Raw genomic sequence first — 24,984 nt, forward strand, 5'->3', positions numbered from 1 at the left:
AGTGAGTGGCTGCCCGTTTAAGCAGGTGGAGACTTCAGTGTCGTTGATTTTTTGTTTTTAATTTTTTAACTTTTAAGTTTTTAAAATTGATTTAAAGTTAACACTGTTAAGTTCGGGTTAGGTTATAGGATATGTGTCAAAAAAACTATGAAGAGTACACGAAGGGAACACCAAATTGAGGACAACAGATCCTCTCTCTTAAATTATGCTCATGTAAATTACTTTTGGTTTAAATATAGTAGTTTCATTTAACTAAAACAAGCAAGAATATATAAATCATATAACATAAAAATATATTTAAAAAAACAATATATAGTAGTTTTGTTCTTTCTTTCCAATTAACCATCTATATCTATATATATAAAGCAAAAAGCAAAAAATGATTCAACATTCAAAATACCAAAAAATATCATTGGTTAATGCAAATATTAAGAATTAAAATTATTAATTAAATGAGAATAATATAGTAAATTCACACTTTTTCATATTTAAAAAAATTAAAATTTAAAAAAAAAAATTAGATAATGAATCCTATTTTTATAGAACACAACTATCCATCATCTTTTTTAATTATAAAATATATTATAATTTTTTTTTTAAAAACCTCTCACAAGTGCGGAAGCGCGTGTGGAGAGGTTAATATATTATAATCCGAACGGCAGAGAGAAAATAAACTCAACTTTAACAAAGGACCTTTTTTTTTTTTGCTCAAATTATGTAAGGACCTTGAGAAAAAAGAAAAAGAAACTGTGCCTAAAATAAGTATAAGAAAGATCATTGGTAGTTTTAGAGCTCCAACTTGATTTCAGGGCCTTGAACATCTCTACACTCGAGAACCTTCTTTGGGATGTTGCTTGCAATCAGAGCCCCACCATTGTAACCATCCATTAACAACTTTCCTATTTTTGATCTCCACTCCGAGCTATCAGTTTCATTCTTCCTGTCATGAACAACTCTGTCACAGTACTTGAGCATTGTTCCCAAGCCAGTATTGGGTTCCCAACCATATTCTGTTAGCACCTGAGCCTCGCCTTCACTCAAGTCTTCTCCAACCTTAACCAGTCAATAACACGAAAGAGATACAGTTAAAACCAAAAATATATTTCAGCTTGTAAAATGATGTAAAAATTACCTAAAATGATTAAAGCTCTATTCATCCAGATGAACCATGTTTACAGCAGAATCCAACGTGATATTATCAAAACCAAAATTCTCACCACATACCCACAAAGAATTGACAGCAAAAGGCAAAAAATAAACTCGGCCAAAAAGCATTATAGCTCATAAAATAACAGCAATACCACGTAGCAGTACCAAGTAGCATAGCACAAAACTTTATGTAACCAAGTTTTGAGCTCTAATCAGCTTTTATAATAGCTAAATTTTAGAACCAATCCCAGTAGCAATTTCAACAGCTTCCTTCCAAGAAACTCTCCTGTATTAGCATTTATCACCCAATACAAATCTGTAAGTCATTATAAGCATTATAACTGTTTGTATTAAAGTATACTAAAACCTTGCACCTCTCAGCAGTATCATGTTATTTTTAAACATAAAATAAAATAAAAGTTCTTTGAGTCTCGTAATACAGCCCAACCGTTTGGAATTTCGGACTCCAATTTCCAGTCTAACATCACATCATAATTTCAGAGAAGAGAAAACTGCACATAAACTACACAAGGTTTAACACGGTTCCACCATAAATGGGGCTACGTTCATGGGCTCTAATCACAATACACTAATTAAAAAAACAATATTACTATTAACACGAAATAGCCTCTTTTAATCACTCAATCTTAGGTAACCTCACTCCTCTCAAACCTCTTCTTCAGAGCTTCAGAGAACCCCAATTACCCCCTTGAAAACTCACAAAAACTGAAACTCGCGTAAATTTCCTTCTTAACTCTTTTTTTTTTTTTGAATAGAAACATTGTATTGATAAACAAGAGGAAAAATCCTCGATCAAACAAGAAGACCAAAAAAAGAGTCTGACCTACTAAGCTTGAAAAACAAACTGTAAAAAAAACACTAAAAAACACAAAAAAAACTTCAGTAAAATCATCTTAAGACTGCCATCATGTCTCTCATGATGGTAGAGTAGTGATAGTCCTTGAACTGCCCCGAAACCGAAGCCCAAAGGGATGCCCAAAATTTAATTCTGTCCCATAATTCCTCAACCCTAACTCCTATATGACCCTGAAAAATTCTTTGATTTCGCTCCATCCAGATATTCCAGAAAATAGCATGAACTAGACAATCACGAAGGATTCCGGCTCTCTTCCCCTTCCCTGAAATCCTCAGATTGATACTAAGGAGCTCAAAACACCCTTTAGGAATCACCCACTCCACTCCGAGAGCACCCAACATCTTCCACCATAATCTTAGGGAGTACGAACAATGAATGAACAAGTGATCAATGTTTTCTGCATTCTCTTTGCAAAGAACACACCAAGAGGGGGATAAGCACATCTTTGGTTGCCTCCTTTGAATGCAATCGCAAGTATTAATCCTACCATTTGCTGCCAGCCATACGAAAAATTGAATTTTCGGCGGAGTCTTTGCCTTCCAGATTGAGCTGAAAGGGGGAAAGACATCCCTAGTGGTAGAGAGAAGAAAAGACCTGAAAGACTTGCAGGAAAAAGAACCCTGCTCCTCGACCTCCCAAGATCTCCGATCCGGTCTAGAACCGTATAATCTCACATTCCCCAATATATCCAAAAGTATTACCACTTCTGCTATTTCAGCCTCGGACAAATTCCTTCTGAAATCAAAATCCCAATTGAGAGGCAACACATGATTGTTAGCAAAACAGGCTATACTTTGATTTTTTCTCCTAGACAAAGAAGAGAGTCTAGGAAACAGATCTTTAAGAATCCCTTCTTTCAGCCAAAGATCCTCCCAAAATCTAATTTTCTCCCCATTTCCAACAGAAAATCTGCAGCATTGAAGAAAAGAGTTATACCCTTTCGAAATCTCTCGCCAAGGATTCCTGCAAGACACCTTATCCATCCGTTTAGTATCCCACCCATTCGAGTCAATTCCGTACTTGCTCTTAATGATCCTATGCCATAGCGAATTGGTTTCAAGTGGAAATCTCCACAACCATTTAGCTCTGAGGGCTTCAATTCTTTCTCTTAAAGAGCCAATTCCAAGACCACCTTCCTCTTTCGATTTAGTCACCCTTTCCCACCTGACCAAGTGACATTTCTTCCCTTCATCTAGACCTTCCCATAAAAAGTTACGCATAAGTTGTTCTACTTTGGCGGCCACTCCTATAGGCATCTTAAACAGAGACATATAGTAAGAAGGAATGCTACTCAAAACCGCTTGGATTAGCGTTAACCTTCCACCTTTGGATAAGCAAGCCCTCTTCCATTTTTGAAGTCTTTTCTCCACCTTCTCCATTACTGGATTCCAGAAATTAAGAGCTCTTGGGTTTCCCCCGAGAGGCAGACCCAAGTAAACCATAGGCCAGCAACCAACCTCGCATCCCCAACTGCCCGCCATGTTATTCAGCACATCAGTACTAAAATTGATCCCCAGAATGCAACTTTTAGCCTTATTAATCTTCATTCCAGACACATCACAAAACAACTTCAACAGTTGCAACAGATTTAACCAATACTCTTCCTTGCCATCCAAAAGGAAAATGGTATCATCTGCAAATTGGAGGTGAGAAACTTCCACTTGATCATGACCAGATACAATTCCGTGAACTAAGTTAACATCTTGAGCCCTTTCTATTAATCTGCTTAAAACGTCGCTAACCAAAGTAAATAGAAAAGGAGATAACGGGTCCCCTTGTCTTAATCCCCTAGAGGCTCTGAACTTTCCTCTTGGTTTTCCATTAATCATAATGGAAAAGTTGACAGATTCCAAGCAGCCAATAATCCAGCCTCTCCATTTGACACCAAAGCCTTTCCTTGCCATCACATCATCTACGAAATTCCATTCCACATGATCGTAAGCTTTCTCGAAATCAATTTTGAAAACCAGCCCTTTTCTTTTCTGTTTTCTGACTTCCTCAACAACTTCATTTGCAACTAACACAGCATCTAGAATCTGTCGCTTTTGGACAAAAGCTCCCTGAGATTGGGAGATAGTATTTCCAAGAACCTCCCTCAAACTTGAAGCCAAGACCTTGGATATCACTTTATAAAGACTCGTAACAAGACTAATCGGTCTGTAATCAGTAACCTTCACAGAATTCGCCTTTTTAGGAATGAGACAAATGAAAGTTTCATTTGTAACCCCATTTACGATTCCACTTTGAAAGAAATCTTGCATAACCTTCATGAGATCTCCCTTGACAACCTCCCAGCAAGATTGGAAAAAACTCATGGAGAAACCATCTGGTCCCGGGGATTTGTCCTTGCCACAATCAAAAACTGCTTTCTGAACTCCTCCAAATCAAAAGGACGTTCAAGCCAATCAGCCTCCACTTGGCTAATGGGACACCAATTTAGCCCTTCAACTCCCCAGTCTACATTTTTATTGCTGCTATATAACCCTTTAAAGAATCTAATCACCTCCCTTTCAATGTTAGCGTCTACTTCTATAACTCCCAAATCCTCCACTTCTAATTTTTCTATGTAATTTCTTTTCCTAGCTCCATTTGCCACTCTGTGAAAGAACTTGGTATTCCCATCACCATCTCTTGCCCATTTTACTTTTCCTCTTTGGCGCCACTTGACTTCCTCCTTCTGGGCCAAATCACCAATCTTTAGAAGAAGATTATCTCTCTCAGACCTCAAAAGGTGATCCAAACCTTCAGTTCCTTCACGTTGGTCCAAAACCAGCAATCTAGCTTCTGCCTCCCGTAAATCACGCTCAACATCCCCGAATTCCTCCTTGCTCCATACTTTCAATTTCGATTTTAGCATTTTTAACCTCGTCATGAATTTGTATCCCTCCCATCCCGGAATCTGGTCCTCACCCCACCACAGCTTGATCTTCCTCTTAAAATCCGGGTGATTCAACCACATATTTTCAAACCGGAATGGTGAAGGACCCCACTTTACCCTAGAGGTGTCCAGCTCTATAGGGCAATGATCAGATGTGATTCGCGGCAAAGCTTTGTGGCGATAATGAGGGAAGTGCTCTTCCCAGCTGCCCGACACCAGAAATCTGTCCAGTCTTCTACAAACAGCATTTTCTCTTAGATTAGACCAAGTGAAAGAAGCGTTTAGGAGAATGGGATCCCGTAAATTTGTTTCTTGGATAAAATCATTAAAATCTCTCATGCTTTTAGTCACTCTTCCTTCGTTCGACTTTTCAGCTGAAAAGCGGACAACGTTAAAGTCCCCTCCAAGACACCACATATCACCGCAATACCCGTACAGATCAGCCAATTCTTCCCAGAAACTATTTCTTTCCCTCTGTCTGCAAGGGCCATAAATCCCGGACAGCCACCAATCTGTCCCTATATTCTCTTCAATTCTAATAGATACAGAAAATTCGCCAACCATAGAATCGATTACCGAAACGGATTGGGAATTCCACAAAACTGCTATGCCGCCAGATCTTCCCAAAGAGGGCGAGAAGACCCACTCCTTGAATCTTGACCCCCAAACACCAGCGACCAATTGTCTGTCCACAATCTCCTTTTTAGTTTCCAACAAAATTACTATGTCTGGTTTGAGTCTCCGAAGTTGCTCTTTTACCAGTAATCTTTTCCTTCTACTTCCCAGACCTCGAATATTCCAGCTGATTATCTTCATTAATGAGAGGAATAATCCCTTTTCTTCTCGTTACCTTTTCCAGAGCCCATCGATCCCGTTTCACCCTTGGAATTACAAGATTTACCATGTCTTCTGTGAGCCAAGTTCTTCTTTAGGGGCAACAAAGATATGTCCATTTTGTGCATCAACGATTTAGGTAAACTGTCTTTGCGTCCATAACCTCGACGCTTTCTTCTTTTTCTGGAATAATATATTACTTCTGGAATGGTGTCAGGGACGAAAGTTGCGTCGTCATCGACTTCAAGCCCCGTCTGCTCATCAGACTGGATATTGGTAGGAAAACAGCCTTCCACATACCCATTGACGCCACCAGGGTCATCGGGAGGAGCAAAAATCTCGTGAAGAATCCCCTCTTCATTAGCAAAAGCATCTGTAGATTTCGTTTCCTCGTTCGAAGAAGAAACGTCATCGAAATCTGATTCCGACGATGGTACTTTGGCCATTGAATCCACAGATTCCGGGCAGATCGACGAACTGGAATCGTCATCATCTCTATCAGCGATCGACGATGGGGGGAGGGAACAGACCTGCGGCGGAGCGTCTGCACTAGAAAGACGAACGTCGAAGTGAGATAGACCTTTTCTAAAGCCCCAACTTCCATCACCATTTGCTCGGCCGAATCTGGATAGAAACTTGGTTTTTGACTTCAACTTAATCGCCGTACACACACTCTTTGACTGGGATACAGAATTCTTATTCCTTTCTAACCCACAAATAAGACTCGGCCCACAAAAAGACCTAATCTTCCGGAAAGGAATGGGCTCAGAGAAAGAACCTCCAAAAGGGTTAAACTGGGCTGAAAGTTTCGAAATGGGCTCACCAATAATTGGGCCCATCGTCAAAGCAATGTCTTTTGTGGCCTTATCAGATAATGCCGACATAAAAGGAGGGAGAATTAAATTCTCTGCAGCTATGATAGAAGTCCCATCACCTTGAAACTTCAGGTTCTGCGAAGTTCCGCTGAAACAACTCCGATTTCCCTTCTCGAGCCAATCAAACTCATTAATATTGCTTCGAGCCCAGTCCACCTGGGAATTTTCAACAACCCTCCACTGTCTCTGACTTGTCAGAACCTCGCCTCCAGCTACTGCCTGAACAGTCCCATTAGCAGAGATCCTAGGCTGGCCATGCCGTGATCTAGTGGGCCGGATTGCCGGAGAAATTGGTCTGATTTTCACGTGATAACTTTCTGTTCCTTCTGTAAGGGTCAAGATTTCCGGTAAAAACCCAATGAAATTTTTTCTGGTTTTAATTCTTGCTTCAAACAGGTACAAGTAGTTTTCGGTCCGCTGGTCCACCTGAAGCAATCCCCCACATTCCAAGCCGATGCGCTGGAAGAACTCCTTGTTCCACCAGTGCATAGGAAGCCCATTAATTCCGATCCAGCCACCGTAGCTAACGATTTTGGGGATATTATTTTTCAGTCCGTGTTCCCAGCTGTACAGCAAAACATCCGTTTGTCCCTCCACCGCCAGTTTTCCACTGCTACATACCTTCAACGCCTCTGTTTTGCTATCGCAGGAGAAGAAAGCCCTATTAATTTGATAAGGGAATAAAATAACGTTTTTCTCCAACCGGCCTTCCATGGCCTTCCGGATACCATCCCAGGGCTGGTGCAGTACTAACCTTTCACAAACCACCACCCAACTCCAGTTTGTCGTGTCATCTGAACTGCCATACCCTTTTTCCTGCTCTTGTACCACCCCCTCATTCAGTACCGCATCTTTGTAAGTCTTACCCAATACTCTGTCTCTGGCACTCACAGCTGTGTTGCCATCTTCTTCTGTGAACCAGTGTCTACTCGTTCTGTTTTTCCCTTTTAGAATACCTGCTAAATTCTCTTTGATCTGAATCCACCCGCTATCGTTCTTACCCTGTGGGATCACCACAGACTTCGTGAAACCGTGTACGCACTTGGTCAGTCTCAGATAGTATCCTTTCCAGTTATGACCCTTTTCTACCCACACTTGGTAAGAATCCCCCCTGTAACTTCTGAAGACACTCTGTACCTTGTTTTCCAGGATTAACTGCAGCTCATTGATTAACCACTCTACACAGCTAAGTTCCAAGGAAACATGGAAAAGACGTTCTTTAACCTTCTCTGAGATTAGAATGGACCCTCCATACGATAGATCGTCTACCTTAATTCGGAACTCCTTTGCTTCAATGTTGAAAAACCTTGGCATAAGTCTCTTACTCACCTCTCCCTCATTATGTTTCCATCCCCCTCTTTCTGTTTCCCTCGCTCTCTCACCCTCTCTTTCTCTCACCATTCTCCACTCTTATTTCAGTTTAAATGTTGTGAACTGGCACAACAGATCTCCTTGTATAGCCACAATAGTGGGCTTCATCAATTAGGAATTCTAATCATAAAGGAATCTGAATTCCTTCTTAACTCTTGAAACCCTAGATAAGAGAAACTCTCAAAAGCCTGAACAATGATCACATAAGGAGGCTAAAGCACTTAGAAAAACCTATTTAAAGCCTCACCAAAACCCTAACACCAATTTTGGAAACATCCTACATTCCTAATCTAACTAGGAGGAGATTGGAGCAAAACGGATGAAGAATGTGTCAAAAGACAAAACTCTGGAAATTGACACCAAACTCAAACCCAAGCATTTCATGCTCGAGCCTGCTGCAATATCTCAAAAAACTTCCCTGAACACTCGCTTTCAATCCTGCTGCAACATATTTCCCCTCTGGACACTAGAGGGTCCTCCCTGATGATGCTTAAGCATCGATTCCAAAACCTACATTCCCACCTCGCATTTCTAGATCCTACTTCAAGACCAACCAATGACAGAAGATAGGTTTCCCACGCAACAGGAACAACAATTGATGGTCTGAACAACCAACCTCCCAAAACAGAACCCCAACTGAGTTAACATTCTCCAGAAACCCATCACATATTTGACAGTTTAGACTTGAAATCCCAACCTTTGAACCCAAAGTATTCGTTATGATTACATTTCACATGACTTTATGTCCCAGCTCATCCAACAAGGTTTCTTATAGGGCTTTAACTTCTATTCTACCCCAAAGCAGAATGGCGAAGCTGAATATATGTCGTTCGTCAGCTCTTGAGCGGTATGCAGAGTCCTGTGTCTTACTCGTATATGGTTTCTTACAGTGTTGCCTACCTCATTAATCACACTTGTATCCTACAGGGTAAAGCCCCTTTCCACGTCTTCCAATCCGATTTAGAAGCTTTTTGTCTACAAAATAGATGGTGTGGGCCCTACGAGGATGTCCCTCAAATAAGCTTATTAGAGGGATCTCTCAACGGAAGCTCTCTGTGTATATATATATATATATATATATATACACAGAGAGAGAGAGAGAGAGAGAGAGAGAGAGAGTAAAAATGCAATGGAAGTGGCAAAACTTTAAAAACACCTTGAAATGGACAAATGGAAAGTAAAGTCAATGCTTTGTTTATTAGATGTACCACCACAGGACAAAGGGGTGAAGTCAAAAGATTCTCAAACAATAAAGTTCAAAGAACAATCACAAGAGGAAAATCCTTCAGGTGGTTTCTACCAAATTGCTATATATATAAACCAGAGAGTAACAGGTTCATCCAAATGATTGTTAGACAACCCACATGCCTAACAGGCTAAGTTTACATATACCATGATTTAAATGTTCTATACCACAAAACAGCAAATGCTTGCAATAAGTGTATAAGGTTAAACAAACTAATTTTCAAGCTGTGTAAGACAGCCTCAATGACTGGCGACATTAATATGACAGTTGTGAATCAATTTAACAAGTGTGCCATTGATTGACCCATATACACAAGCAATCATCTCATATATGTTTTCAAATAATTACCAATAATGCCTTGTTCTCAATTAGGGAAATCCTGCTGCAGCTGGTAAGCTTCATTGCAGTCACCAGCCTCTTGATCTGCCAGTCAATTGGTAAGGAATCCACTAGCTCAAAGAAATATGTTGCATATCCATATTCAGGTCGTTCCAGCACAATTCTGCAGTCAAGTGATAATGAAATGTCAAAAATATCCAGTCTAAGTCGAGAAGATGGACTAACCTTCAGAAAAAAATTCTACAAATCATGCACCTATTATGTCTCGCAAAGACAAATATAAATGATTGAAGGTCTCGGCACCAACCCCATTCAACAGGCCAATTTCTAAACTGCAGATATCGGGTCTGTAAAATAATAAAATAAAATGGGATTTATTGTGAACAGAAAGATAGCTTGTAAGAAGATATAGGCAGAAGGTAACTAAATTGATTAACTTAGTGTCATGCTTTGCTCACCAATTGATCATAAAAACCAATTACCTGCTCCACAAGTGAAATTAAACAAGCCAAGCAATAACTAGCTCTTGAGCCCTTTGTGCATCGTATTGGAGCAAGCTTTAGAATCGATTGCCGCTGTGATAAAAGCTGTCCAAAATGAAGAAGGTAACATTAGAAAGACAGTAATGCAAATGGGGTGCCACATTAAATTGTTCAATGCAATTGAAATACAGCTTCAGGAATTTTAGAGCTTTCTCGTCAGGAGCAAACTGGTAAACTTCCAGGAATTGGCCAGCCATATATTACTCAAAACAGAATCTTCACTCATGGAATTCAGTATTTTCTTGTTAAGAAGAAACAATCATTTTTATTACTCAACAAAATCAAATTACATAGTAGTGGACCAGGAGTCTATGAGAAAAAGGGAAACAAACAATACAACAATTTCCAGTACCCAAATAACGCCCACTCCAAACTTATCTAGCATACTGCAGCTTTTCAATCTTAGAAGAATAGCAGAAAGGGAGCTATCCATGAACTCTGTCAACATGGACACCCATGGAAAAGACAAAAAGCTGAGGTTATTCAAAGCTCATCCACCCAAACACCACTCAAATCTTCAAAAATTCACCTATGCGTGTCCATCCAACAACCCAACAAATGGCTAAGACCCCACATCCCCATTATATTTTGGCTTTCTTTCATTCCTGATCACTGCAAACTCTCACACATCCAAACCATCCCAAACTTCCTAACCCAGTTCCACCATATTCTTAATAGTGGAGAAAATGATAAGTTGACTCTGCACCCTCTTTACCAGATAGGGGAAAGCATGCCCGCTGTCTTCTCTTGTGAAGCATCTCGCATGTACTTCATATTCATTAATTCAATACAACCAATTATACATTGTCATCATTTAAAAGACACAACATTTTAAAAAAAAAAAAAACACACACACACAAAAAGAAGGTGCCTTCTACCAAGACAAGCCCTTCATGATAACCAAACAAGGAAAGCAAGTTCTTAGGCTTGTCTACAGGATCAACCCCTATTGTAACCAAATCAGAAAATTCATTGTGAAAGACTCTAATAAGATAGTTGATTTTGAAAATAGCCCATCATTTTGACTAGCAACCACGTGTATTCCACTTATCTCCGGTCATGTCCTCATCAATTACTTTATTAACTAATTTGTATTCTAAAATGGACCTATTTTCCAACGTCAAAATTATAAAATGAGCATTTATTCCCTCAGTTAATCACTCATTAGTATTCTTTTTTCCAAGAACTACAATCCCTGGCAGTTTCCATATATATGATTCACAATGTGCAATAGCACATCTGCTATCCCCATAAATAAAAGCAGCAATGTTTTCCAATAGAAGGTACATATTCGATCTTATGTGGAACTCCTATGAATTTGAAATACCCCCTGCTGAGGAAAATCACCAACAGTGATGCAGCTAGGGAGCAAATATTTTCAATATTGATCTTAAGAATGATTTTGCTACAAGGAAGCCGCAAGAACAATACATGAAATTGTTGTAACAAGGCTAAGACAAGTGGAAAATATCATAATATTAGAATTGTTGCCAACCTTTGATATCACAGCTTCAAGCTTTGCAAAGCTGTCTTCACATAAAGACTCGTCTAGAGCTTCATCACACTCCATCTCGCCGTAAAGCCTTATTTCATTAACCAGCACCCCTTTTTCAATTAAGACCTGCCAGTTTGCATGTTATGAGTCTTGATCCCAATGAAATTTAAAATGCAACTGTGAGAAACATGGAGTACCTGCAGGAGTCCCGGCGCATCCTCCTCCAACGCTGTTTCAACAGAATCCCTGCAATTAATTTGGCACTTATGTCCCTTAGAAAAGTGGGCAGAAAACTAAGTGGAAAAATATCTACATAAACATCACAGCATACGTGGCAGTCTTTTTCCTTTTTCGTGGACGAATGAGGCTTATTGGCTTAGCAGATTCTGAGGCAATAGCGCTGTACTTGATTGAGCCATAGTTCATATACATACTCGATTCAGAGCCATATCCAGATGACAACAGATTCATCCGATCTCGCAGTGGCATATGATCTACCACATCTTCATTAAGTTCATTGAAAGCCCTAGGTTCATTCTTTACTGGCAGTATGTTAAGGGAGAAGTTACCCCTAACATTTGTATCCAGATTGTGCAAGACACCACCATCCCAAGGCTCATCCTTTACTTTGACAGATGTTGACGAAGTTGAACAATGTGCTCTAGTTGTGCATGTAGGCATGTAGTCCTGTCCCCCACATGAACTGAATTCATTGGCATTAGGAGGCATTCTCTCAGATGAGCATTTCCTGTCACTTTCAGATTCTTTTCCGCCATCAGTTGACTTATTGGAGTTAATTGAATATTGATCAGTCGTAAATGATGATCCAACAATGATTTTATTTGGCGATCTAATCATAGAATTTCTACAAAGAACTGAATCATTTCTTGCAGGATTGTCATAGGGCGAATGGGTAGCAACTAAAGCTTCTCCACTGACACTACTAGTGTCTCCCTGTCCTTTATCGGCAAGTTGTTGGATAAGGTCCTTTGACAGTGGCCCTGGAATACCCTGTATAATACAATGTCAGAAGACGCTTCTACAATAGGAGATAAAATGTTATACAAACAAGTATATTATACTCAATTTTCACTTTTGAAGAACTTTATGAGAAGAAGATATTCAAGAGTTTGCTGCACAATAATTACAACTTTGGAGAGTATTCAGGTTTTTCAGCACATAGTCCAAAAAGGAGGAACTGGAACTGCATTCATCAGGGGTTCTCTTGTCAGACATTTAATTCTCTGTGTGATAAAATGATTTGGAAATCTAGTTTTCCTCCTAACGTTCGTTTTTGGCACGGATCATTGCTCATGGAAGATCAAACACTGGCAATTTGGTGCAAAGAAGAAGATCGAATGCTGTCTGTCTCCTCAGTGGTACATTTTGTGCAAAAGAAGAGGGAGAATTTGGAACTCACATGTTCTTAAATTGTCCGCATGTTTTGAGGGGCTGTGGTGGCAGTTGTGAGGTTGCAGGGTTAGTTGGGTGATTCCTCAATCACCCTCAAAACATTCTTTGTGAAAAGTATTATGTCTCTTGGTAGTGGGGATGAATGAAAGAAGTTTTTAGAACTATAACGGGAATGAAGAGGAGAGATCTTGGGAGATTTGGTTGGACACAAATGAAAGGAGTTTTTAGAACTATAATGAGGATGAAGAGGAGAGATCTTGGGAAAAAGTCAGATTATGGGCATCTTTATGGCCTCTCTGTCTCCAGCCTTTAGGGATCTTTCACTTTCTATCAATTTTCTTCATAGGTTATGGGCATCCTTTAGCGTTTTGTCAGAGGTTTATGGGAGAAAGACTTACCAATCCCACTTTATACGAGAAAAACTTACCTATCCTAGTTTCATAAACCCCTTCATGTATTAAACTGCCGAATGCAAGTATTCCTCGAAATATAGAATTTTTTTTTATAAAAAAAATGAGAGTTGTATATTATCGGTGGACCTCTTGTTCATCAAGTCTTGTACTGTGTTCGTATTATTTTCCATAAAATTTTATTTTTCAAACAAAAAAAGAAAAGGAAAAAAAACCCATTGGGCAACTTAAAGAATAGAAAGCAGAGCAACAGATTTTGATTGATTGGCAATAGCCAAATACCGAATTGATCTCACTTTTCAAAAGTGAGGATCCAGGTACCATTTCATAAGTGTTGAGGGCAAAAGAGTATGGTAAGCTTTGACATTGCCCATTAAGACAGTTATTCCTAAACTTGGGTAACATAGGAGATGAAGAATGTTCCAGCCATAATAGCCACAAGCTTCTCAATAATTAATTTAATCTTAGAATTCTAACAATCACTAGAAGGATAATAAATCACCTTGAAAACTGCTTTTTCCATCCCCGAGAGTTTCCTGCAAAATGCCATAAAAAAACAAACTAATAAATTATTCCCTTTCCTGCAATATGAATTACATAAATAAGTTGGGATATATATATACAACCATGTTGATTCTTGCTGTGCTTTGCTTTATTTACTCTTTGTCATCTAGGTGCTTTACTTTTATTTTCTTTCACTGATTTAATTTTCACGACTGAGGCAATTGATCTCACAACATACACATGTATCACAATTAACAAATAACCACATTTTTTTTCTTCATCTCAAAGCTTCCTGCATACCCCTCAAAATGAAAGATCGCACCATAACATAATTCAAGGGGTTTTCTTGCCCAACCTTTTAGTGAGCCAACCTTGTGGGTTTTCAACTAAATGGACTATGCCTTCTTTTTTTCTTTTTCTTTTTTCTTTTTATCTCTAACTTTTACCTTCCTCGGGCCTTTGGTCCAATGAGTTTTTTTTTCCCCCCAAACTCAAACCTTAACAAATGGGTTTTTTAATTTGGAATCCTTGAAGTTGAATCCTTCTAAATTTGAGATTTGTCCTTGATTTGATACACTTGAATTAGATTTGATTCAAAGAAAGACTTAATTTATACTGATGTGGCCCCTTAGGTGTTAGCACATGTCACTTCCTATGACTCACAACTTAGATAAGGATAAGTAAAGTTTTACTAGTCAAAAGGTCAAACTTTTGAGTTGTTGATCATTGATCAAATTGCTAGTGAATTTTTTAACTGAAGTTTTGATGTCTGCAATGTGTTTGTGTAGAAGGGATGAACTTGAATATATATATATATATATATATATATATTTGCGCCAAGACATAAAAATCATCAAGGAGAAAATGGCACCTTGATTGCAGCATCTTCTGTCGCTCTTTCAAGGAAATGTGGTCCAGAGGATCATAAGCACAGTGATCAGACATCTCCCTTTTCACCTTAACTGCTGACACTGGAGAACCAGCAAAGCAACTCATACCATCTCCAAAAGAACTCAACAAGCTGCCAGAGGAAGCAGCCTTTTCTTCGGCATGAACTTCTGATAGCGATGGATTTTCAGCTAGAATTAAAATATTGACATCAATGTTCTCTGGTTGACCAACATTTGTATCAGATTCAGTACAGGCAATCTGCTTTGAGGAAGTTAAAGTATTTACTTCTGTCCCATTGTAGTCACTATCACCAGGCATTTTCGCATTTTGGCTGCAAACTTCATTTTGTAAACATTGATCAAGTGAGGAATTTACCACAGTTTTACTGCACAATAATCCAGGCGTAGTTCCCCTTGGAATTATAGAATACTGATTTTTTTCTTCTTCCAATAATTGAACTCCCACTTCTCGGGCAGCAAAAAGAACAGAGGAAACATCCTACAAAACATACACATATTCTATTAACCAACCCAAAAAGGAAAAAAAGAAGGCAGAGGGAAGAACAAACATCACATATGACAAAGAACAGATGCCAAGTTGCCAACTCAAACTGCTTGCAATGAAATGATTTCAAATTGTTCTTTTCCTAGCATGCTGCTTCCTATTTCATCGAGGCACATTGATATAACTTGACTACCTCTAGTGCCATACAGCAGATTGTTAAAATGTCAGACAAAAGCTGACAAGGCAAATGCCTCACAAAATTATGTCGTTGCATTTTACCTAAGCATGTCATATTGTCCACTTTGATCATGTAGACCATCTATAGTGCCTCACCTGTACTTTTAGAGTTTTAGGTACATTCTAATTCCTAGTCAATTATCTTCTAAAGAAAAATCCTCAATAGTTTCTTATTTTCATGGTATATATCCAGTGTCTCACCTATACTTATAGGTACATTCAAATTTCTAATCAATTCTCTTTTCAAGTCAAATCTCTAAGATTTCTCATTTTATAAAATTCTTGGCCTTTACTCTTTCTTTGCCAAAGCAAGGCCCACTGTTATGTTACCATGCTGCATGATGAAGCCTATTGATCTTCATCTCAGAAGAGGCTTTGCTGCTTTCTTGGATTTCATTTCCACCAGATTCTAACTAGATTCTCATCATGTTCGTAATAATGAAGCATAGGTGGATCAAACAACATAAGGAAAACTAAACCACTCTCCCATCCAACCAAGACAATTTTTCAAAATCTAGTACCTCCTATATGTTACATATAAACACAAATGTACTTTTCTCCACATTCATCTAGCATTTGCAAGGACTTCGTAAGTTTTGCCAATAAAGATAATTTGCTAAAATCCAGTAGTTCATATTTCATGCATAACAACTCGGCATTCGCCTGGTGCTTGCAAAGATTCTGTGACTTTTGCCAAATAATTAGGCCATAGCCATGATAACTCTTATAATTTCCAATTACCTAATATTAAATCCTAAAAACTTTGGCATACAATTTCATAGTTGCCTTAATTTCAGATTCCCCAAATAAACTTCAAATATCTGTAATCTTCAATGTCACAACAATAAATAAATTCTCTGAAAATTAATATGATATTCACAATCTTCTTTGCACACATTCTTCAAGCAATTGTTCTTCACTAGTTTCCTCATATGGGTCATTATTTTCAACTACAAGAGGCGTTTTTCACAAGAAGAAAAATTCATGCATCAACCTATCACCCTATTATTCAACCATGACATATCTTGCGAAGGCATTTTGTAAAACATCTTCATAGCCTAAAGACAATCATCAATCGAACACTAAAATAAGGATTTACATAATAAATAACACGCAAACTGTTTACGCCAATGGTTATAGAACTGTCCAAAATAAAAAACAGGGCCAAGGAAGTTTGTTATTGCCTAACTATATCTCGTCTCTAAATGTTCACTACGAAACTAGATAACACGGAATTTGAAATCGTACTACTGAGCTTTAATAAGACAAGGCTTGAAACTTTCACCTTTGTAAGGCTTTAAGAACTTTGAAACCAATAATTCAAAATTGAAATAATATGAACTATGATAAAAATAAAACGAGGAGATAAACAAATTACTTGTGACTTAGAGAGCTCATCGTCTTCTTTAGGAGCAGCACCAATGAGGGATCTGCATGCATGTCGCAAAGACAAAGCTTCAATCAGCAATCCTAAAATATTATTGACATGTTTTAAACGGAACAAAAACCTAAAACAAAAACAAACGAAAAATGAAAAGGAGCTCACTTTGATTTTTGCTTACTGGCCAGTAACAAATCACGCCGTCGTATCAATGGAAGATAGTCAAGCTCATCCGACCAACCAACACCATCAACTTTATACTCAAACTTGGGCAAATATATATTGGAACCACTGGAAGTAGCAGCCATTTTTGTGTGCACCTCTTCTAATTCAGTTCAGGTAATCAATTCCCATAACTTATGGATCAAGTCCCACTTGTGGCGAATGTGAGAAACTCCACTGCTCTGGAACATCGTTGCCTAATTCGCTCACCTCCATACGAATTTCGATCTGGAACGAAAGATTTAACGACTCAGTTCCAGAGGAGAGAACAGTACCTGATAGACGACGTCGCTGCTACAGAACAGTACCTGACCGCCGACAGCACACGAGCAATCGAGAGCACATGAGGGAGAGTGCTATAGCTGATGAGCCCACGTTTGATTCTGGGTCTCTTGGAAGATACTGGGTTCGGACTTCGGAGAGGATTTTTTTTGGACGAATGGATTCCAAGAGGTGAGATGCGTGATAAATGGATTGGCGTAAGAGCAGGTCCAGCGGACAGCCCAGCCCAGGAAAAAGGGCCCCCGGTCTCCCAAAATCACCTCCAGCGGTGATATCCAGCCCAGGCAAGGCCCGAAGTAAGATAAGCAGTGATATCAGCAAATAATTTTTTTTTTTAAATTCGAAAAAATGTCTGAAACAATACCAAAAAATTCAAAAAAAAAAAATTTATCGCATGTAAATAGTAATTGCCATTGCATTGCCACGACAATGGGTGAAAAAGCACACACAAAAATTGCTAGGACATATACTATTCAAATAAACAGTAACAGCCTTTTCTTGCCCTTACATTTTGCCATGACAAATGAGTGGAAGTGCTCTAAGACCCATTTGCCCTTTGCCATGGAGGGGGGAGGGGGTTAGGACAGCTATTATTCACATGAATAGTAGCTGCTCATGCAAAAAGCAATGTGTGTTTTCACCCGTTGCCATGGCAAAGGGCAAATACTATTCATTTTTTTGTTTTTTTTCACAAATTGTTTTATCAAAACAATTCATTTGGATAATATTTTTGGATAAGATTTTTGGGTTCGTACGTGTCAATATTTATTATAAAATTCATACCTCATAATCGGATAAAATTTTCGAATAAGATTTTCGATTTCAAATTTCATATAAGATTTTCACCCTTTAAAATCGCGCCACGTGTCATCTCTATCTGCCTAAATTTTTCTATAAAACTATCTCTCACACTAGATCTTCTCTATATTTTCATTTCTTAGATTTTAGAATTCATACTCCATTCTCAATGTCAGACATGAGCAGTGTTTTGGAGAGGCAAGAGTAAGAAACTAGAGAAAGAAAGTATAGACGAGCTGAAGACAAAAGGGTGCAGAGAGAACTAGATCAACAAGTTGTCATAGCAGTGACTTTGCTTGATGAAAAAAATCAAGGCCGCCGTCGTGGTTCACAAGTTGGGCGTTGCCCGAATGTAGACAAACATATGCATTCTCGGGTAGAATTACTCAAGGCGCTTTGCCTTGCAATTTCCTCCAAAAATTTTGATGTATTATTGGTAGAATTACTCCCTCTCTTCGCCTTCGCCGCCTTTCTCCCAATAGGCCTCAGCTCTCTTTGGATGGGTGAGTCTTGACTCATTGGCGAATCCATAGGCGAATCCAATGTCGGTGAATCATGGAGTAGCATCTCGTTCAACACCACGGTCGGACCCGTTGGAATAATTTGGAATCTCTTACAATTCATCACCACCTCCCAACATTGATCATGGTTGATATTTTTTTGCCTTGCCCAGTAGCACCATACCACATTTGTGCTTACTTAATCTACATAAAAAAAATATTGAAAAATGCAAGAAACTTAAAAAAAATATTGGCAATGCAACAAATATAAACAAAATAATGGAAATGCAAGAAATATTAACAAATTATTGGAAATTCAAGACATATTACTAAAAGGCATATTTATGTACATGCCCCCTGTGCTTTCAAACTTGTTTCAGATTACCATATGTGTTTGAAAACGTCTCAAAGTACCCTCTAACCTTTTAAAAACCGTCTCACGTTACCCCTTTCGTTAGTTTTTTACCCGTTCATTTACAAGCGTTAGGTCCTACTCCATTTTAACCTTTAATCTCTCTTCGAATAAGGGTTTCTCAGTTCAAACAGAGAGGGAAATTGGGTGAGAAGGGGAAATAGGAGAAGAGGGCTTAGGGTTTGTGAAAATCTGAGGGTGGGTTCGATTTTGGGAGAAGTTGGAGAAGAAATTAGGGGTTTGGCGTTAGAACTCTGAGGTGGAGTTTGAAATTGGGAGATTGTGGAGTAGAAGATTTGGGTTGATAGAAACAGGAGAGAAGCAAGGAGAAGCAAGGCATGGCCAATGGTGTCATTGTGGGAAGTTAGCACGGATGCAGACTTCTTTGACCAGTTCAAACCCAGGGCGGAGATTTCTAGTTTGCCCAAAGTCAACGGTAAGCATGTTTAAGATCAAATTTTCAGTCATCGTTTTGGGCATCACAAATTAATAGAGTTCTTATTGATGAAATTGTCAGTGATTGATGAAATTTTCCATCATTTTATTAGATAATTTTCAGTCATTATTCTTGGTTGATACAAGGAAGTGGAGACAAAGGATGTAGGTTTTTTTAGTGGTTTGATGCAGAAATGTGTGAGCATTCAAAGTCTTTGATACCTGGTTTGCTGAGGAAGATTGATAGGGTGGAGAAGGAAAATGCAAAGATTCGAGTAAAGTCAAAAATATTGTGGGCTGCTATGTTGCTTTCCTGGTTGGTGGTGTTTGCAATGAAGATGAATTAGGCACTTTGGCAATATTTTAGTGGGCACTGTAATTTGAGAACAAATGTTAATGTAATGTAAGGCACTTTGGCAGTAGTTAGGCACTTTGACAGTAGTTTAATGGGCAATTTTATTTTGAGAACAAATGTTAATCTAATGTAAGGCACTTTGGCAGTAGTTACGTTAATGTGATGTAATGTAATGTAATTTGGTGTAATGTAATGTAATGCTAGTTAAGTTTGTTAATTATTTTTGTTTAGAGGTTACAAATGGTGACATGAATGTAATGTTAGTTAGTTAAGTAATGTAATGCTAGTTAAGTTTGATCTGTGATATGAATTGTAACTTGTTTAGAGGTTACAAATGGTGACATATTGAATGGTCAATTATCAAATGGTCAATTATCCATAACAGACATCAATAATCCCACAAACCAAAACAAGTTCCAAAATAGGTTTCAACCATAATAGCCTTAGAAATATAATCACTAATCAAAACAGGTTCTAAAATACCAAAATAGGTTTCAAAATACCAAAACAGGTTCCAAAATAGGTTCCAACCATAACAGCCTTAGGAATATATGCACAAACCAAAATAGGTTCAAACTATAACAGCCTTAGGAATATATGCACAAACCAAAACAAGTTCCAAAACCAAAACAGGTTCCAAAACCAAAATAGGTTCCAACCACACATTCAAGGATGAAAAAAAGTCTTCCACAATATTCTAGTCTTCCACAATATGTCTGGACCATCAAAGTCTTCCACAACATTCAAGGATGAAAAAAAGGATCTTTGACAAAATGGCTCCTCTGTTGATCTTTCATCCTCCTCCTATGTTGTTGTACTCGAGATAGTTTGGTAGGTTCAGATGCTTGAGATGGTTGGGATTGAGAAGCATCAGCTACTTCAGTAGCCTGTGATTGAGAAGGCACTTGGGAACCGCTTGCTTGTTTCCTTTGCCTTAATTGCAACTATGTTGTCCGCTATTTGTGTCTCCGCTATTTGTGTCTCCACCGCTATTTGTGAAAACATAGTTGAAACCGTGGCACTTACTGCAAGTTTTTCCTTGGCAACTTTCCTCGACCTAGTAGGCTTTATGTTGGGATTTCTAGGTTCCTAATAAGCAAAGTCATCAAGTCAGAAACCAAATCAAATACATTTAAATGTAAAGCAATAAGCCTATATTGACACATACCTTACAACTAATTCGATTATGTCCATCTCCACCGCAATTGCCACACTTTAAAGGGATGCCATACCTAGGAAGCTTATATGGATTAAAAGATTGTTTAGGTTCATCAACAGCTTGTTTTCTTGTCTTGTTAGGCCTACAGGCTCTCAAATAAGCCTCTTTCTTGTACACTGCATTACAAAAGTCCTCTGGATTCCCATGAAACCAACTTATTGCAGCACAAGCATGCAAACATGGTATTCTATTCAAATCCCAAGCATGACATGAACAAGAGTGGGCATTGAAATCAACAGCAAACATGAACAAGAGTGGGCATTCAAATCAACAACAAAGGTGCGGCCACTATGGTGCATTACTTCAAACTTATTCTGTCCAGCAGCCTTAGGAATGCACTACTGAGCTTTTCCTTTGTTTTTCTCTAATATCTTTCTAATTCTTGGCCCAACTTGTCTATGCCATTTCTCACAGAAAACCCTTCTTCCAGCCATCAACAACATTATATACAACCGAATTCTTTCTAGCATAGTCAAAACAGGCTTGTCTCTAGCATCCATTATGCTACGGTTGAATGCCTCACACAGGTTGTTCATAAGCATGTCACACTTGGAATCACTCTTGAAATATGCCCTACTCTAATGCCTAGGATCTTTCTCTGCAAGCCAATCATGTGCAGGTTTGGACAACTCCAACATCTTTCTCATTTCTGCATGAAACCATGGCATTGTTGTGGCCCTAGCAATTGCTTCCATTTTATGTTTCAAAGCAAGACCTCTATGTTCCATATAGATGTTTCAAACAATGCCTATGCTCTGCATGAGGGAATAGAGCATCCACAACATCTATTAACCCTTTTTGTTTGTCAGTCATAAATACATAACCATGGCTATTTGTTATATTTAGATCACCACTCAATAATTCTAAAAACCACAGCCACGTTGAATTGCTCTCAATCTCTACATATGCATAGGCAAGTGGAAACATTCCGTTGTTTGCATCAACACCCATTGCAGAAAGCACTTGCCTAGGGTGAGGCCCTTTGACATGACACCTATCCAAGCAAACCACAGGCCCACAACCATCTAAAAACCCCTTCTTGCAGGCTGCAAGACAGATGTAAATTCTCTGAAACCTTGGCCTATCACCTTCCATTTCAGATTTAATGATAACTGTACTTCCCACATTTCTGGTTCTTAACTCATGACAATAATCCCACAAAACTTCATATTGTTTACTGTAAGACCCCTCTACAATGTCAATTGCCATGGCTCTTGCTTTGTACACAGTTGCTCTAGATGGTCTGTAACTATAGTCTTAACTGCCCTGAATATCTTTCAGCCAACTAGGCAGTAGTGGCATGTATATTTTTAGTCCCCTTACTACAAATATGTGTAGGATTAAAGGTTTTCACTTGCAGGTAAGTGCTACCACTAACATTTGAAGCATGGATAACAAAAGGACAGCCCTTTTCACATACTACTCTTATTTTGTTACGATCATTATTCATAAATATCAACTTCCTTCCACAATTAATGGAGTATATCCTCACAGCTTTTCTAAACAACTCAGCAGTTGCAAACTTTAAACCTATTTTGAAACCTGGGTTTGCCATATCAATTTCAGGTCTGAAATCTTCACCTTTTGGCATCTTATTCTTCTTCCTTCTTACTTCACCTACTGCATCATCTTCACTTGAAGAGCTATTTAGGCAAGTAAGTGGGCAAGTAAGTGTAGGTGACTCTTCTCCATTGTCTGACTCATCATTTTCCTCTGCAATAGGATCATTGTCAATGCAACTATGATCCACATAATCATCAAACCACTTATCATCATTCTTCAATAAGTCAATCTCTTAATCACTCTATGCATAGTCACTGTCTTCAAAGTCTGGATCATTGTTATGATTATCCTCAGAACAAGAATATTCTTGATCACTGCTATCATTCCCCACTTGGCTTGAAGTCAAGCTCACCACCTTCAAGTACAAAACTATCACCCTGTTATTGCTTTTAGGTACCATGCTCATACAAGCTAAAAGCGTACTATCAGATATTATTTGAATGAGTCTACTAGTTCCAAACTCTTCACCATAAAAACTCACATCATACCTATCGTCATATCCCAAATCTTTAGCCATTCCAAATAGCTCTAACATGGACATATAGTCAACCTCACAGTAATCAAACTAACTGACTTCACCACCCAAATAAGGCCATTGACTGTCCATCTATTTTTAACTAGTTTACCTCCATGGAAAAACTTAAATGTGACAACCTCATTAGCATCTTTATCTACGTAAGAGGAAGATTCACTTAACAAATGGAAAAAAACACACAAAGAGAAAACAAGGACCACACAAGGATAATACAAGGAACACCCAAGGACCACATAAGGTATATTGGGGCCAGCACAGAGTAAAAAAGTATATGAAAAAAAAAAAAAATCAGCAACACATCAGACTAGGAACATGCAAGGACCACACAATGACCACAGCAGGACCACCACAGAGTAAAAAAGTATACAAAAAACAAAAACAAAATCATAACAACAGTTCAATGCACATGCCAAAATCAAGAAAATCGAGTAAGAATGGGTCCACTTACATATGGGTTGACAACCTCCAGATTCTCTAAGCACCACCATCTTCGCACTTTCTAGCCTTAAAAGTCTAACACCAAACCTCTAATTTCTTCTCCAGCATCTCCCAAAATCGAACCCACCCTCAGATTTTCACAAACCCTAAGCCCTCTTCTCCTATTTCCCCTTCTCACCCAATTTCCCCCTTTGTTTGAACTAAGAAACCCTTATTCAAAGAGAGATTAAAAGTTAAAACGGAGTGGGACCCAACGCTCGTAACGGAACGACTAAAAAACTGACGGAAGGGGTAATGTGAGACGGTTTTTAAAAGGTTAGAGGGTACTTTGAGACGTTTTCAAACACAGGTGGTAATCTGAGACAAGTTTGAAAGCACAGGGGACATGTACATAAATAAGCCTTAATAAAATATTGGGAATGCAAGAAATATTTAAATAAATATTAAAAATGCAAGAAGTATTAACAAAATATAGAAATTGCAAGAAACATTAAAAAAAAAAAAAAGGACATTAAAATTAATAAAACGAAAATTACAAATAATTTACCTCATTGCTAAGATTTTCCTCGCTTCTATGGTTGTCCATCGCTTTTGCCAAGGCATCTCTCCATTTCCCAAACTTTTTATTGAGAATTTTCCACCTACTAGACAATGTCATTTCCGTACGGGTCGAACCCGATCTTTCACAAAATTCGGTATGAATTTTTCTCCACATATGACAGAATTTCATCTCATTGTCTGGGACGGGACAATGACTAATTTAGACCCAACACTCACACAACAAAACATGTTCCATGATGCTCCATGCCCCTCTGGTTTCGACAGAAGAAGCCATAAGATGATAGAGGAAAAAAAAATGATAGTGAATAAAATATTGAGTAGAAAGTGAATAATAGTTCAAGGAGAAGAAAATATATGAGAATTTGATGTTAAAAGTGAAGAGTATTGGTTGGTATTTATAGAAAAAAAAAAGCAATAATTTATGGGTATTGTTTAAAAACAATTTCGAATTTTTTTCATAATTTTATTGCAAAAAAATTAGCTGCCGTTGGATTGGAGGACAAAAAGCAATCGAGGAGCCCATACGCCGCCACGTGGCTTCTAGTCGTTGGCGGAAGCAAGCGAGCGCGTGCAAATTTTTTTAACACCAGTCTGGCGTCATTGATCACATCTGCCCAAAACTCAAGCACGTGCACGAGCTAAACTTGCCTTCGGGCCAGCCCTTGTTGCTGGAAACGAATTTTGGGCTCTCAACCCCCCCTCCCCCCCAGCCCGTGCC

At 38.5% G+C, this 24,984-nt stretch overlaps 1 protein-coding gene across 1 annotated transcript; it reads right to left on the bottom strand.

Moving 5' to 3' along the window:
* Positions 563–17,584, bottom strand: LOC18779330. The gene is made up of 11 exons (XM_020561624.1): positions 17,112–17,584; positions 16,944–16,995; positions 14,805–15,322; positions 13,932–13,965; positions 11,938–12,617; positions 11,804–11,852; positions 11,607–11,732; positions 10,052–10,156; positions 9,825–9,916; positions 9,579–9,732; positions 563–1,053 (listed from the first exon to the last, which is right to left on the bottom strand). The coding sequence occupies exons 1-11, from the start codon at positions 17,252–17,254 to the stop codon at positions 787–789; spliced, it is 2,220 nt and encodes a 739-aa protein (XP_020417213.1). The 5' UTR covers positions 17,255–17,584; the 3' UTR covers positions 563–786.

The sequence above is a fragment of the Prunus persica genome, chromosome G4, assembly GCF_000346465.2.
Source record: "Prunus persica cultivar Lovell chromosome G4, Prunus_persica_NCBIv2, whole genome shotgun sequence".
In the NCBI taxonomy this organism is placed as follows: domain Eukaryota; kingdom Viridiplantae; phylum Streptophyta; class Magnoliopsida; order Rosales; family Rosaceae; genus Prunus; species Prunus persica.